Source organism: Phacochoerus africanus, chromosome 14, assembly GCF_016906955.1.
Source record: "Phacochoerus africanus isolate WHEZ1 chromosome 14, ROS_Pafr_v1, whole genome shotgun sequence".
In the NCBI taxonomy this organism is placed as follows: domain Eukaryota; kingdom Metazoa; phylum Chordata; class Mammalia; order Artiodactyla; family Suidae; genus Phacochoerus; species Phacochoerus africanus.
Window position 1 is genome coordinate 48,006,869 of NC_062557.1, and position 14,907 is coordinate 48,021,775.

At 42.9% G+C, this 14,907-nt stretch overlaps 2 protein-coding genes across 4 annotated transcripts in view; one reads left to right on the top strand and one right to left on the bottom strand.

Annotated features, from left to right (window-relative positions):
- SMG6 (SMG6 nonsense mediated mRNA decay factor) overlaps positions 1–181 on the bottom strand; it is a 216,607-nt gene extending 216,426 nt beyond the window's left edge. The window contains exon 1 of the mRNA XM_047757942.1: positions 1–181. Coding sequence (XP_047613898.1) covers positions 1–88 — 88 coding nt within the window. The 5' untranslated portion in view covers positions 89–181.
- The window catches only part of SRR (serine racemase), a 23,541-nt gene continuing 8,755 nt past the window's right edge, over positions 122–14,907 (top strand). Inside the window, exon 1 of one of the 3 annotated variants that reach the window (XM_047757949.1) lies at positions 122–393. The gene's annotated coding sequence lies outside the window, so the exon portion shown is untranslated. Of the gene's footprint in view, positions 424–14,907 lie in introns of all 3 variants that reach the window. The other 2 variants (XM_047757948.1, XM_047757950.1) reach the window with 2 other exon arrangements.

Sequence of the window (14,907 nt, forward strand, 5' to 3'; positions counted from 1 at the left end):
CTCTGCTCCCGGCCTGCGGAGCCAGAGTAGCCAGGATCCCTCGCAGCTCCGACGCGGAGATCCGGACACGCTCCAACCCCTCCGCCATCTTCGCGGGGGCTGCTACAGCTGCAGCTACTCCACCAGCGCCGCGCGCAGCCAGGAAACCACGACGGACGGGCGGCGCGCGCGCTCACCCACCTCCCACCCTTTTCCCCGCCCCCTCCCGCTCTCCTCCCCAAACGACGGTGGCCGCACAGGGAGGAAAAAGCGGCGGTCGCACGTTCGGTCGCTCCAGCGGGGGAGAGCCAGGCGGCGAGCCGGGGCTGGGCAGGCAGGCGCCGCGCGTGCGCAGAGGTGTGGTCGGGGAAGGTGCGCTGAGGCGATTTGGAGGCGCAGCGCCGGGGAGTTGAGGTGAGGTCGGGCTGAGCCGAGCCAGGCGAGGTGAGGCGGGCGTTCGCGGCGATGGTTGCTTTTGCTGCCGAGGTGGCTTTCGAGGATGCGGGTGCTGGTCTGGGGCTCGGGTTGACGGAGTCACTCCTTTCTGCCTTTTCCAGGCGCCTTAGGCCAGGGTCTCCCTCCGCAGGCCCTGACTAGTGCCCCAGGCTTTTACGTGGGGACCTTGAAGATCTCATAAGGCAGTTAGTATTATGTCCATTTTATTAATAAAGACGAGGAAACCGAATCCCAGAGAACGGTGGCAAATTGCCCAGGATGACACAATCGATAACCACCAGAGGTTCAGTCTTTTCCGTTATGGAAGTCTGCATTCCAAGCTTCCTGATTTTTTTTTTTTTTTTTTAAATACAGTATAGCTGGCTCTTGCTGAGGGAAGGGTTGTGTGGAAATAAACCAGGAGGTGTTATGAGTCGATTTAGGAATTTCTATATCACTATGGGTTCTTGAAAATTTTCCTTGACTTTCCCAGGTCTCAGATTGATTTTTTTCCCCCTCTTTAAAATGTAACCGGATGTGAAGACTTGTACTTTACCTGTTTGTTCATGAGCTCCTGTTCAGAACTGTGGTGAAACTCTCCTCCTGCAAGGTGTTTCTGTACCTCTTGTTCCTTCCCTATCCCACACAATCCCCTCTACACTAGCAAAGAAGTTACCAGTTATTCCTTAGACTTGGTCTAAAAGATTTAAACAATCTCTGACAACTCATTCAGTTCCTAAGCCGTGGCAGATGCTTCACCTCCACAAAATTACACAGTTGGAGAAAGTCATTAGATTTCAAAAGAAGGGAGTGACTTGAATGGTCAGAGCAAATGGCAATCATTAAAACAGATACAAGAGAAATGAAAAAAAAATGCTCAAACCTAATTCGTTTTCATGGTGAAATTGGAAAGGACATTGCATCAGTTTTTCTCTAAAGAAGGAAAAATAATCTGAACAAAACTTTCATAGGAAAAACACACTTGCCAGATTAATGCAGTAGTGTCAGTGAACTGCAAATGGAATTTCCCAGAAGTTAGGCCAACTCAAGAAAATTTACCAGAGGAGTTCCCGTCATGGCTCAGTGGTTAACGAACCTGACTAGTATCCATGAGGACATAGGTTCGATCCCTGGCCTTGCTCAGTGGGTTAAGGATCTGGCATTGCCATGAGCTGTGGTGTAGGTTGTAAACGTGGTTCAGATCCTGCGTGGCTGTGGCTGTGGCATAGGCCAGCAGCTGTAACTCTGAATAGACCCCTAGCCTGGGAACCTCCATGTGCCGCAAGTGCGGCCCTCAAAAGACCAAAGACCAAAAAAAAAAAAAAAAAAACTATGAGAGATAAAGATAGGAGATAGGAAGAATGGATCCAGAAAACTAAATCAAATATGAGTTCCAGAGGTGATAACAGAACTAAGGAGGTAAAATAATCAAAGAAATAATAGAATGGAGTTCCCTTGTGGTGCAGCAGATTAAGGACCCATGTTGTCACTGCAATGGCTTGGGTCACTGCTGTGGCATGGGTTCAGACCCTGGCCTGGGAACTTTCACATGCCATGGGCATGGCCAAAAAAACAAAGGAAATAATACATAAAGGAGGTCCCGTTGTAGCTCAGTGGAAACAAATCTGACTAGTATCCATGAGAATGCAGGTTCGATCCCTGGCCTTGCTCAGTGGGTTAAGGATCCGGTGTTGCCATGAGCTGTGGTGTATATCGCAGACGCGGTTCCAGTCCTGCATTGCTGTGGTGAAGGCCGGCAGTTGCAGCTCCAATTCAGCCCCTAGTCTGGGAGGCTCCATATGCTGAGAGTTCAGCCCTAAAAAGCAAAGGAAAAAAAAAATGAATGAAATAATAAAAAAAATTTTTCAGGAGTTCCCATAGTGGCTCAGCCGGTTAGGAGTCCGACTAGTAACCATGAGGATGCAGGTTCAATTCCTGCCCTTGCTCAGTGGGTTAAGGATCCGGCATTGCTGTGAGCTGTGGTGTAGGTCACAGACACAGCTTGTATCCTGAGTTTCTGTGGCTGTGGTGTAAACTGGTAGCTGCAGCTCCAATACAACCCCTAGCCTGGGAACTTCATTTGCCACTGGTGCAGTCCTAAATTGAAGAAAAAAAAGTACTAAGTTGATAGAATATTTGAATTTAAGACTTAAATTCAACCCTCAGTTTTAAAGGGTTCATGAAATACCAAGTCAAAATAAAAGACAACCATATTTAGACCTGTACCACAATGAAAGCTGAGTTTAAAGAATTAAAATATGTGCCAATATACTCAAAATATATTGTTCATCTTTTTTCTAAAGACTGTTGCAGAATAAAATATAAGGTATGGTTTTGTCTGAGGACAGCAAAACCATTTTTTGCAGCATATATACATCAAAAAAAGTTAAATGGTTTTCTTTGGGAAGAGAGTAGATTTAACAGTTAATGTTTTAAACTCTTACTGTGGGGATTTGTTTACATATTATGTGGGTAATCCAAAAAAACAACAAAGTAAATGTGGATAATCGAAGAGGGGGGAATTCAATTTCTAAGAACAGATATTGTTCAGGTCACGTTTGCACAAAGTAGTAAAATTAAAAATGAATAACTACAAATTAAAAAATTCTAGCACTTGGAAATTATTTTTAAAAATCAAATCTAAAATAACTCAGGGGGAGCTACCATTGTGGCCCTGTGCTTTAAGAACCTGACCAGTATCCATGAGGATGCAGGTTTGATCCCTAGCATGGGTCAGTGGGTTAAGGCTCCAGCATTGCCACAAGCATGACATAGGTTGCAGCTACAGCTCAGATCTGGTGTTGCTATGGCTGTGTTGTAGGCTGGCAGCTGAAGCTCCAATTAGACCCCTAGCCGGGGAACTTCTGTATGCTGCAGTTACGGGCCTAAAAGTAAAAATAAAATAACTCAGGGGGGCAGTTCCCACCATGGCGCAGTGGGTTAAGAATCCAGTTGTAGCAGCTTGGGTCACTGCAGAGGTTTGGGTTCAATCCCCAGCTGGCGCATTGGGTTAAAGGTCCTTGTATTGCCAAAGCTGTGACCCAGATTCAGCCCCTGCCCAGGAACTTCCATGTGCCTCAGGTGCAGCTGCAAAAGAAAATAAATACATAACTCATGGGTCAAAGAAGTAGATAAAATTAAGATTGGAGTTCCCATCATGGCTCAGTGGTTAACAAATCCTACTAGTACCCATGAGGACGCAGGTTCAATCCTTGATGTCGCTCAGTGGGTTAAGGATCTGGCATTGCCGTGAGCTGTGGTATAGGTCACAGATATGGCTCGGATCCCCTGTTGCTGTGGCTCCAGTGTAGGCCGGCTCCAATTGGACCCCTAGGCTGGGAATTTCCATATGCCATAGGTGCAGCCCTAAAAAGACTAAATAAATAAATAAGACTGTGGAAGTTCCTGCTGTGGCACAGTGGGTTAAGGATCCAGTGTCACTGCATCGGTAGCATAGGTCACAGATGCAGCTTGGATTCAGTCTCTGGCCTGGGAATTTCCACATGCTGCAGGTGCAGCCAAAAAAAAGCAAAAAAAAAGATTGTGGATTTTTCAGAAATTAAGATTAATGAAAATATTGCATAACGAAACCTATGATATATTATTAAATTAATAGGAAAATATGTAGCCTTAAGTGCTTTTACTATAAATTTTAAGAAAATGAAAATTAAGGAGTTCCCATTGTGGCTCAGCAGTTTAAGAACCTGACTGGTGTCCATAAGGATGCAGATTGGACCCCTGGCCTTGCTCAGTGGTTTAAGGATTTGGCATTGCTGCAATCTGTGGCGTAGGTTGTGGATGCAGCTCAGATTCCCTGTTGCTGTGCCTCCGGTATAGGTAGGCAGCTGCAGCTGTGATTCGACCCCTAGCCTGGGAACTTCCATATGCTGCAGGTGTGGCCCTAAAAAGAAAAAAAAAAATAGCTGAGTATTCAAGGGTAGAAAAAGGAAGTAAAAGAAAAATAGGGGAAGAAATAAAGATAAAATCAGAAATTAATAAGGGAAAAAGAACAGCACTTGAGGTTCCCTTGAGGCCCAGCAAGTTAATGATCCAGCATTATTACTGCTGTGGCTTTGGTTACAGCTGTGGCTCCGGTTCAGTCTCTGGCCTGGGAACTTCTGCATGACCCAGGCATAGCCCAAAAAAAAAAAAAGCAGCACTTGATAAACCAAAGGAGTCATTCTTCAGAAATAGACAGGAGTTAAGAACCATGAAGATGTGGGTTCGATACCTGGCCTCATTCAGTGGGTTAGGGATCTGGCATTGCCCTGAGCTGTGGTGTAGGTCACAGAGTTGAATCCTGAGTTGCTGTCACTATGGCAAAGGCAACAGCTGCAGCTGCAATTGGACCCCTAGCCTGGGCACTTCATATGCCAAAGGTGCAGCCCTGGGGAAAAGAAAAAGAAAACAAATAAGTAGACATTGCCATTGCACTGCAGTGCAAGGGGATCAGCAGCGTCTCTGGAGCCCTGGGACACAGGTTCAGTCCCCAGCTGGGCACAGTGGATTAAGGATCCGGCATTGCTGCAGCTCTGGCATAAGTCGCAACTGGGTTCAGATCTGATCCTTGGCCTGGGAACTCTACATACTTTGGGGTGGCCAAAAAAAAAAGAAAAGAAAAAAAATAGGAGCTCCCACTGTGGCGCACGCAGCAGGATTGGCAGCGTCTTGGGAGTGCTGGGACACAGGTTCAGTCGCTGGCCCAGGAACTCCATATGCCATGGGGCGGCCAAAAATGAGAGCAAATAAAAAAGTAAACGTTAAAATATATACATTTCTGGCAAAAAAAAAAAAAACTTTTAATTCAAAAGTCATCCTGTCAGATGCCTCACAGATAATACAAGCTTAGCTCATCAAATCTCTCATTTTCCCCTAAAGTATTTGTTTCATTGCCAGCCTTATATCTCAATAAATTATACCACTATCTACGTTGAAACCCATGAGTTATCCTGGACACCTCCCTCTCCCTCACTCCCCGAATTCAATCCAATATGAGGATATGTCTTTTCTACCTCAGTAGCGGACATGTATGGAGTGCATCACCTCAGCATTTTCCCCTTGCTTTTTTCTTGAAAACTGCCCGTCACTCTCACTCAGAAGAAGTACTTTCTTGTTTTCTTTTTCTATTTCCTTTTCTCTTCTTTCCTCTTACTCCCTTCCTTTGCTCCTATTTTTCCCTCCGGTCCAGAGATTAGAGGCAGTCATACTGTTTGGTTTACATCATCAACAAGGTCTTTCTCATTTTATCTTTTTTTCCCCCTCATTCCAATTCCCCCTCATGTTCCTTTCCATCTCCTTAGGTAGCCACCTTAATGTGTTGATATATGTCCTTGGATGTATGTGTATCTTTGAATAATGTATGGTATTACTATGTGTATGTATGTGATTTAAATGTACATATTCAATATTGTATTATAGAAATCATTGTTCCTTTTTCATGTTTCTGTAAATACTTCTGTCTTAAATGACCTCACACCCTTGGCCACTGGTCCTAGGTCAAGATAGGCCCAAACCACATAGTCCCTACCTGTATTTTTTTTTTTTTTAATTGTAACTAAGAAAAAAAGAAAATCCCTCTCCAGTGTGGAAGACTTAAAATGTAAAACACAGGAGCCGGTAACAGCCATGTGTCCTGCCATGTGGAACCAGCTGGTCTGCAGTCAAAAAGAATGAAGCCAACATGCAGAAAGCAGCAGAGATGAGAAACAGAAAGTCCCGGAAAAACTCCAACTCCTGGTTGCAGTTGTTCCTGATGCTCCATATTCATACTCTTCCCATGGTTCAACTCTTCCTTGGATTCCATGAGCCAATAAATCTCATCACCCCCATCATGTGCCTAAGCTGGTTCAAATTAGGGTTCTATCACCTGCACCCAAGAGGCCTCACTAATTATAATCTCTAAAATATATCTGTGTGTGTGTGTGTTTTAATTGTGGTAAAATACACATAACAGGAAATACTCCATGACCATTTTTAAGTGTACAATTCAGTAGTGTTCAGTACATTGACATTGTTGTACAACCAATCTCTGTAACTCTTCATCTTTCAAAACTGAAACTATATCCATTAAACAACTTCCCATCCCCCCCTTCCCCACAGCTTCTTGCAACCACTGTTCTTTCTATTAATTTGACTACTCCAGGTGCTTCACATAAGTATAACCATACAGTACTTGTCTTTTTGTGGCTAGCTTATTTCAATTAACAGAATATCCCATAGATTCATCCATATTATAGCACATGTCAGAATTTCCTTTTTTAAGGCTGAATAATATTTCATTGTATGTATATACCACATTTTGTTTATCCATTCATCTGTCAATGGATATTTTGGTGGCTTCCACCTTTTAGCTATTTTGAATAAGGCTGCTGTGAACAGTACAAATATGTCTTTGAGACCCTCATTGAATTCTTTTGGGTATACCCTGAAGTGGAATTGCTGGATCATATGGTAATTCTGATTAATTTTTTGAGGAACTACCATACTGTTTTCCACAGCAGCTGCACCATTTTACCTTTCTACCAACAGTGCGTAAAGACTCCAGTTTTTCCACATCCTGCCAACACTTGTTGTATTCTAGTTTTCTGGTTTTAGTTTTTGTTTTTTTTACAGCTGTACCTGTGACGTAAGGACATTCCCAGGCTAGGGGTTGAATCAGAGCTGCAGCTGAATCCTGTACCACAGCCATAGCCACACTGGATCTGAGCTGCATCTGCAACCTATGCCACAGCTTGAGGCAACACTGGATCCTTACTGAGCGAGGCCAGGTATGAAACCTGCATTATCACGAAGACTATGTTAGGTCCTCAACCTGCTGAGCCACAATGGAAACTCCCAGTTTTTTGGGTTTTGTTTTTTTTTGTTGTTGTTTTTTTAGTAGACATCCAAAGAGGTATAAAGTCTATCTCATTGTGGTTTTGATTTGCGATTTTTTTTGTCTTTTTAGGGCCACACCTGAAGCATATTAAAGTTCCCAGGCTAGGGGTCAAATCAGACCTGCAGCAACGCCAGATCCAAGCCTTGTCTGTGACATACATCACAGCTCATGGCAACGCTGGATCCTTAACCCACTGAGTGAAGCCAGGGATTGAACCCAAGTCTTATGGATACTAGTCAGGTTCATTACCGCTGAGCCACAATGGGAACACCTGCATTTCTCTAATGATTAGTGATGCTGAGCATCTTTTCATGTGCTTGTTGGCCCTTTGTATATCTTTTTTGGAGAAATGTCTATTCAAGTCCTTCACCTGTTTTTCAGTTTGTTTTTCCAAAATGTATCTTGAATAATTTTTTTTCTACCTCCACTTTCACCATTCAAGCCCCTGTTGTCTTTCATGTGGACAACTGTTAATACTTCTTAATTGGATTCCCTAATTTCACTCTTAATGGCATTCTAGTGCTCTGAAGAAAAAATCCATGAGTCATGGTCTCTTATGATCTAGATTCTGCCAACTTCACTCTATTTCTTATCACATTTCCCACATTTCTTAACCCACTATGCCACAGCAGGAACTCCAACTCCATGTTTTAAGGGGAACTAGGATAAAAGTTGCCATTTACCGACATAGGGAAGACTGGAAGTAGAACAGTACTGAGTAAGATCAGGACTTTGATTTTAGACAGTGATTTTGAGATACCTGTTGAGACACTCAGATGGGGAGTTCCCATTGTAGCTCAGTGGAAACAAAACTGGCTGGTATCCATGAAGGCCTGGGTTCAATCCCTGGCCTCAGTCAGTGGATTAAGTATCTGGCATTGCTATGAGCTATGGTGTAGGCCAGCAACTGCAGCTCCAATTTGACCCCTAGCCTGGGATCTTCCATATGCCAGGGGTGCGGCCCTAAAAAAAAAAAAATAATAATCTAGCAAAGTATCTTATTACATGATAAATATACAAAGATTATTACCTTTCATATACACCATCAGTAAGCAGTTTGAAAATCTAATAATGTCTTATTTCAAAAGCAACACAAATATATTGTATTTAAGCATAAGTTTAATCAGATCTGTACAGTCCAAAAATAAATTATGATTATTCAGAAACCTAAAAGAAAAAGACTATTAAATTAAAACACCCATGTTAATGGATGGGAAGACTCAATGTTTTAATTTTTTTATTTTTACTTTTTTATTTTTTGCTTTTTAGGGCCCCACCTGTGCATATGGAGGTTCCCAGGCTAGGGGTCAAATTGGAGCCACAGCTGCCAGCCTACACTACAGCTCACTGCAACGTCAGATCTTTAACCCACTGAGCAAGGCCAGGGATTTAACCCACAACCTTCCGGTTCCTAGTCAGATTTGTTTCCACTGTGCCACGATGGGAATGCCAAGACTCAATATTTTTAAATGTCAGTTGTGCCCCTTGTACATTGTACAGTGCAATTTCTGGCAAACTTGGTAAAGTATTCCTAAAGTTCATTTGAAAGAATTGGTGTTTGAGAAAAGCCAATAAATTTTAGGAAGAGTAATCAGGGAATAACATTAATACAGTGAACAACTGGAAAAGACTTGGTAGTCTGATTAATGGAACAAAATACAAAATCCAGAAAAGTCCCATGCATTAATAGAAATTTATCTTTTTTTTTTTTTTTTTGGACACACCTGCAGCATGCAGGAAGTCCTCCATCCAGGGATCGAACCTACACCCCAGCAGAAACCCAGGCCACTACAGCGACAACACCAGATCCCAAATCTACTGCATCACAAAGGAATTCTAGAAATTTAATTTCTTTTTTAATGGCTGTATCCATGGCTATGGAAGTTCTCAGGCCAGGGAGTGAATCTAAGCCACAAATGTGACCTACACCTGCAGCTGTGGCAACACGGGATCCTTTAACCCACTGTGCCCATCTGGGGACTGAACCTTCACCTCAGCACTGACCTAAGTCGCTGCAGTCGGATTCTTTTTTTTTTTTTTTGTCTTTTTGCCATTTCTTGGGCCGCTCCCACGGCATATGGAGGTTCCCAGGCTAGGGGTTGAATCGGAGCTGTAGCCACCGGCCTACACCAGAGCCACAGCAACGTGGGATCCGAGCCGCATCTGCGACCTACAGCACAGCTCACAGCAACGCCGGATCCTTAACCCACTGAGCAAGGGCAGGGACTGAACCCGCAACCTCATGGTTCCTAGTCGGATTCGTTAACCACTGCGCCACAACGGGAACTCCTTTTTTTTTTTTTTTTTTTTTGCAGTCGGATTCTTAACCCATTGCATCACAACAAGAACTCCTAATTTTTTTATAAAGGTATTTCAGAGGAAAAAGATGATTCAGTCTGTAAATGGTGTGTTAAAAGTTCACAAAAGAGGTCTTCCCATCATTCCTCAGTAGAAACAAATCTGACTAGCATCCATGAGGATGCAGGTTTGATCCCTGGCCTCACTCAGTGGCTTAAGGATCCAGCATTGCCATGAGTGGCGGTGTAAGTCACAGACATGGCTTGGATCTGGCATTGTTGTGGCTGTGGCGAAGTCTGGCAACTACAGCTCCAATTCAACCCCTAGCCTGGGAACCTCCACATGCCATGGATGTGGGCCGGCCCTAAAAATACACACATGCACAAAAAGATTCACAAAACAGTAAGTGGCCAGTAACTATACAGAAAAATGATTAGTCACTAGTAATTAAAGAAATATAAACTAGGAGTTCCCGTTGTGACTCAGTGGTTAACCAACCTGACTAGTATCCATCTAGTATCCATGAGGATACAGGTTCGATCCCTGGCCTTGCTCAGTGGGTTAAGGATCTGGCATTGCTGTGGCTGTGGGGTAGGCTGGCAACTACAGCTCCAATTCAACCCCTAGCCTGGGAACCTCCATATGCCGTGGGTGTGGCTCTAAAAAGACAAAAGACAAAACAAACAAATGTAAACTACTAGACATATTTCATTAAATTGACAGATAAAATGACGTGGTGAGTTTGAAGGAAAATAGGCATTGCTTGGAAGGTGCTGTTGGGAGTGTAAATTGATATAATCTACAACTCTTTTGGAGATCAGTTTGGCAGTGGTTATCAAAAGCTTTAGAAGTGTGTATGCCAGGAGTTCCCATCATGGCTCAGTGGTAAACGAATCCAACTAGGAACCATGAGGTTGAGGGTTCCATCCCTGGCCTCGCTCAGTGGGTTAAGGATCTGGCATTGCCATGAGCTGTGGTGTGGGTCGCAGACTCAGCTCGGATCCCGTGTTGCTGTGGCTCTGGTGTAGGCCAGCAGCTACAGCTCTGATTAGACTCCAAGCCTGGGAACCTCCATATGCCATAGGCATGTCTGTAAAAAGAAAAAAATATATCATAAATATATCTATTGATAAGCAAAGATTCATAGATATCCATAATACTGTATGAAAAAAAAAGGGTTACCAAACCTATCATAAAAGTTTTGTCTGCATATATAATATGTGACTGGAAAGAGAGTTAGGTAACAGCTGTCTTTGGAGAAGAAGCAGATTAAATTGTTTTTCTATTGAATATGCATTGCCTTTGTTTGTTAATAAGGAAAAATTTGTAGCCTAGCGGGTTAAGGATCCAGCATTGTCACTGCTGTAGCTTAGTTCAATCCCTGGCCTGGGAACTTATGCATGCTGCAGGCATGGAAAAAAACACTAATAATAAATATAGATAAATTTTGTCTTTAAATGCCACAATATGGAGTTCCTGCCATGGTGCAGTGGGTTAAAGATCCAACTATAGCAGCTTGGGTCACTGCAAAATTGCAGGTTCAATCCCCAGCCCATCACGGTAGGTTAAGGATCCAGTGTTGCTGCAGCTGTAGAGTAGGTCACAGCTGCAGCATGGATTCAGTCCCTGGCCTGGGAAGTTCAATATGACATGGGTTGAGCCAAAAATTTGCAATAAAAATGGTGAAAAGTGTGGAGTTCTCTTGTAGTACAAAGGGTTGGGGATCCCCTGTTGTCACTGCAGCACCTCAGGTCGCTGCTGTGGCACAGGTTTGATCCCTGGTCCAGGAACTTCTGCATGCCATAAGTGCAGCCAAAAAAAAAAGTGAAAAAAATGGAAGTATAATGAAAGTATCGAAAATTATAATTATGGGACTTTCGGGTTCGATCCCTGGCCTACCTCAGTAGGATCCTGCATAGCTGTGGCTGTGGTTGTGGCGTAGTCCAGCAGCTATAGCTCTGATTCAACCCCTAGCCTGCAAATTTCCATATGCTGAGGGTATGGCCCTAAAAAGCAAAAAAAATTAAATAAATTATAATTATGGATAAGACGTGACACCATAAAACTCCTAAAAGAAAATAAAAGCTAGACTTTTTCTGACATAAATCATACCAATGTTTTCTTAGGTCAGTCTTCCAAGACATTAAATAAAAGTAAAAATAAATTAATGGGACCTGATCAAACTTATAAGCTTTTTCCCAGCAAAGGAAACCATAAACAAAATGAAAAGACAACCTACAGACTCAGAAAAAATATTTGCAAATGAGACCGACAAGAGCTTAATTTCCAAAATGTCTAAACAGCTCATACAATTCAGCAACAAAACAACCCCATCAAAAACTGGGCAGAAGACCTAAATAGACATTTGTCCAAAGAAGATATACACATGGCCAATAGGCACATGAAAAGATGTTCACTGTCACTAATTATTAGAGAAATGCAAATCAGAACTACGAGGAGGTACCATTTCCCACCAGTCAGAACGGCTGTCGTTAAAAAGAGTCTACAAATATCAAATGCTGAACAGAGTGGATAAAAGTGAACCTTCCTACATTGTCAGTGTGAATGTAAATTAGTGCAGCAAAGGAGAACAGTATGGAGGTTGCCCACAAAACTGAAAATAGGAATTTCCCATTGTGGTGCAGCAGAAACGAATCTGACTAGCATTCATGAGGATGCAGGTTTGATCCCTGGTTCAGTGGGTTAAGGATCCAGCATTGCTGTCAGCTGTGGTGTAGGTCATAGATGCAGCTCAGATCCCATGTTATTGTGGCTGTGGCATAGGCCAGCGGCTACTGCTCCAATGTGGCCCCAGGCCTGGGAACTTCCATATGTTTCAGTTGTGGCCCTAAAAAGCAAAACAAAAAACAAAACAAAACAAAAAAACAAAAAGCACCAAACGCTAAAAATAGAGTTGCCATGTAATCCAGCAATTCCACTCCTGGGCATATACTGAGAGAAAACTCTAAATTCGAAAAGATACATGTTCATAGCACTATTTGCAATAGCCAAGACAAACTATAAATGGCCATTGACAAATGAATGAATAAAGACGAGGTGTATATATAGATATATATATGCAATGGAGCATTACTCAGCCATAAAAAATCAAATAATGCCATTTGCAGCAACATGGATGGACCTAGGGGTTATCATACTGAGAGAAGTCAGTCAGAAAGAGAAAGACTAATACCATATGATATCACATGTAGAATCTAAAATATGCCACAGGAAGGAGTTCCCGCTGTGGCCCAAGGGGGAATTGGTGGCATCTCTGCAGTACTAGAACGTAGGTTCAATCCCAACCTCAGCAGGGTGGGCTAGAAGATCCTGAGTTGCCACAGCTGTGGCACAGGTCACCACTGTGGCTGCGATCTAGTCCCTGGTCCAGGAAGTCCATAAGTGGTAGGCCAGCCAAAAAAAAGACAAAATAAAATGAAATATGCCACAGGGAATTTCCACTGTGGCGCAACGGGATCATCGGCATATCTGTAGCACTAGTTCCTTCTCCAGCCAGGCACAGTGGGTTAAGGATCCAACATTAACGCAGCTCTGGCATAGGTCACAACGTTCGGCTCACATCTGCTACCTGGCCGGGGAACTCCATATGCCCACAGGGAGGCCCGAAAATAAAAAATAAAATAATGTAATGCAAAGTAACATAAAATAGGAATTCCCATTATGGCTCAGCAGTAACAAACCCGACTAGCATCCATGAGGACTCGGGTTTGATCCCTGGCCTCACTCGGGGTTAAGGATCCCACATTGCCCGTGAGCTCTGTGTAAGTTGCAAACGCAGCTTGGATCTGATATTGCTGTGGCTGAGGCGTAGGCCGGCAGCTACAGCTCTGATTTGACCCCTAGTCTGAGAATTTCCATATGCTGTGGGTGCGGCCCTAAAAAGACAAAGAAAGAAAGAAAGAAAAGAAAATATGCCACAGGATTTCTCTTGTGGCTCAGTGGGTTAAGGCTCTTGCATTGTCACTGCAGCAGTTCAGGTATCTGCTGTGGGGCAGGTTTGATCCTTGGCCCAGGAACTTCTATACTCCAGGAACAGCCCAAAAAAAAGACAAAAATGAACTTATTTGTGAAACAGAGACAGACTCACAGACATAGAAAACAACTTATGGTTGCCAAGAGGGAGGTGGGGTAGGGGAGGGATGGATTGGGAGTCTGAGAACTAGCAGATTCAAACTGTTATTTATAGAATGTGTAAACAATAAGGTCCTACTGTATATAACACACAGAATTATATTCAATATCCTGGAACAAATCATAATGAAAAAGAATATGTATGTATAACTGAATCATTTTGCTGTATACCAGAAACTAACATGATATTGTAAATCAACTATACATCAATAAAATAAAATTTAAAAAAGAAAATTATAATTATGAAAACTTTGAAGAAACTGAACCAAATGGAATAGGAGTAAACAAAAATGTTATCTTTGGCTAGATTTTAATTGTCATATATGTATATGGAAAAAACAGAAGGAAACAGAAAATGAACATAATTTATTAAGATGGTAGGATTGTAGGCAAACTTTCTCCTTGTTAAATTGTTTTTGTTTGTTTTTGGCTATTCATGGCCAAACCCGCAGCATATGGAAGTTCCTAGGCTAGGGGTCAAATCAACGTGACAGCTGCCTGCCACAGCCAGAGCCACAGCCATGCCAGATCTGAGCCAAGTCTGCGACCCAGACCACAGCTCACGGCAACACCAGATCCCCAGCCCACTGAGCGAGGCCAGGGAATAAACACATCCTCATGGATACTAGTCAGATTCGTTTCTGATATGCCACGAAGGGAACTCCCCCTTTGGCAAATTGTGAAAAAAAATTTTAATGACATCTTGTAGCTGATACTGAACCCAGTTTATTCAAGGTTCACAACAATGTTGAAAAGGTAGAGACCAGTGGCCCTGCCAAGAGGTGGATAATATGGGTGAGGGGTACTTTAAGTCTTTCACAATCATCAGCAGTTATTTCCTCTGAAGTTTCACCAGAAGAAACTTATCCACTAAGAAGCTCAACTTCAAGAGATGTCCTGTTATATGGAGATTCCAGAACGTAATGGAGACAGTTCCCACATTAACACCACAAGCTCTGGGTCTATTTTCCTATGTTATGCATTTTCTTTACTTTTTTTCTTTTTTCTTTTTTCTTTTCTTTTTTTTTTTTTTTCAGGGTGGCACCTGGAAGTTCCCAGGCTAGGGGTTGAATTGCAGCTGCAGCTGCCAGCCTACGCCACAGCCACAGCACTGTGGGATATGAGCCACATCTGCGACCTACACTACAGCTCATGGTTTAAGGTTC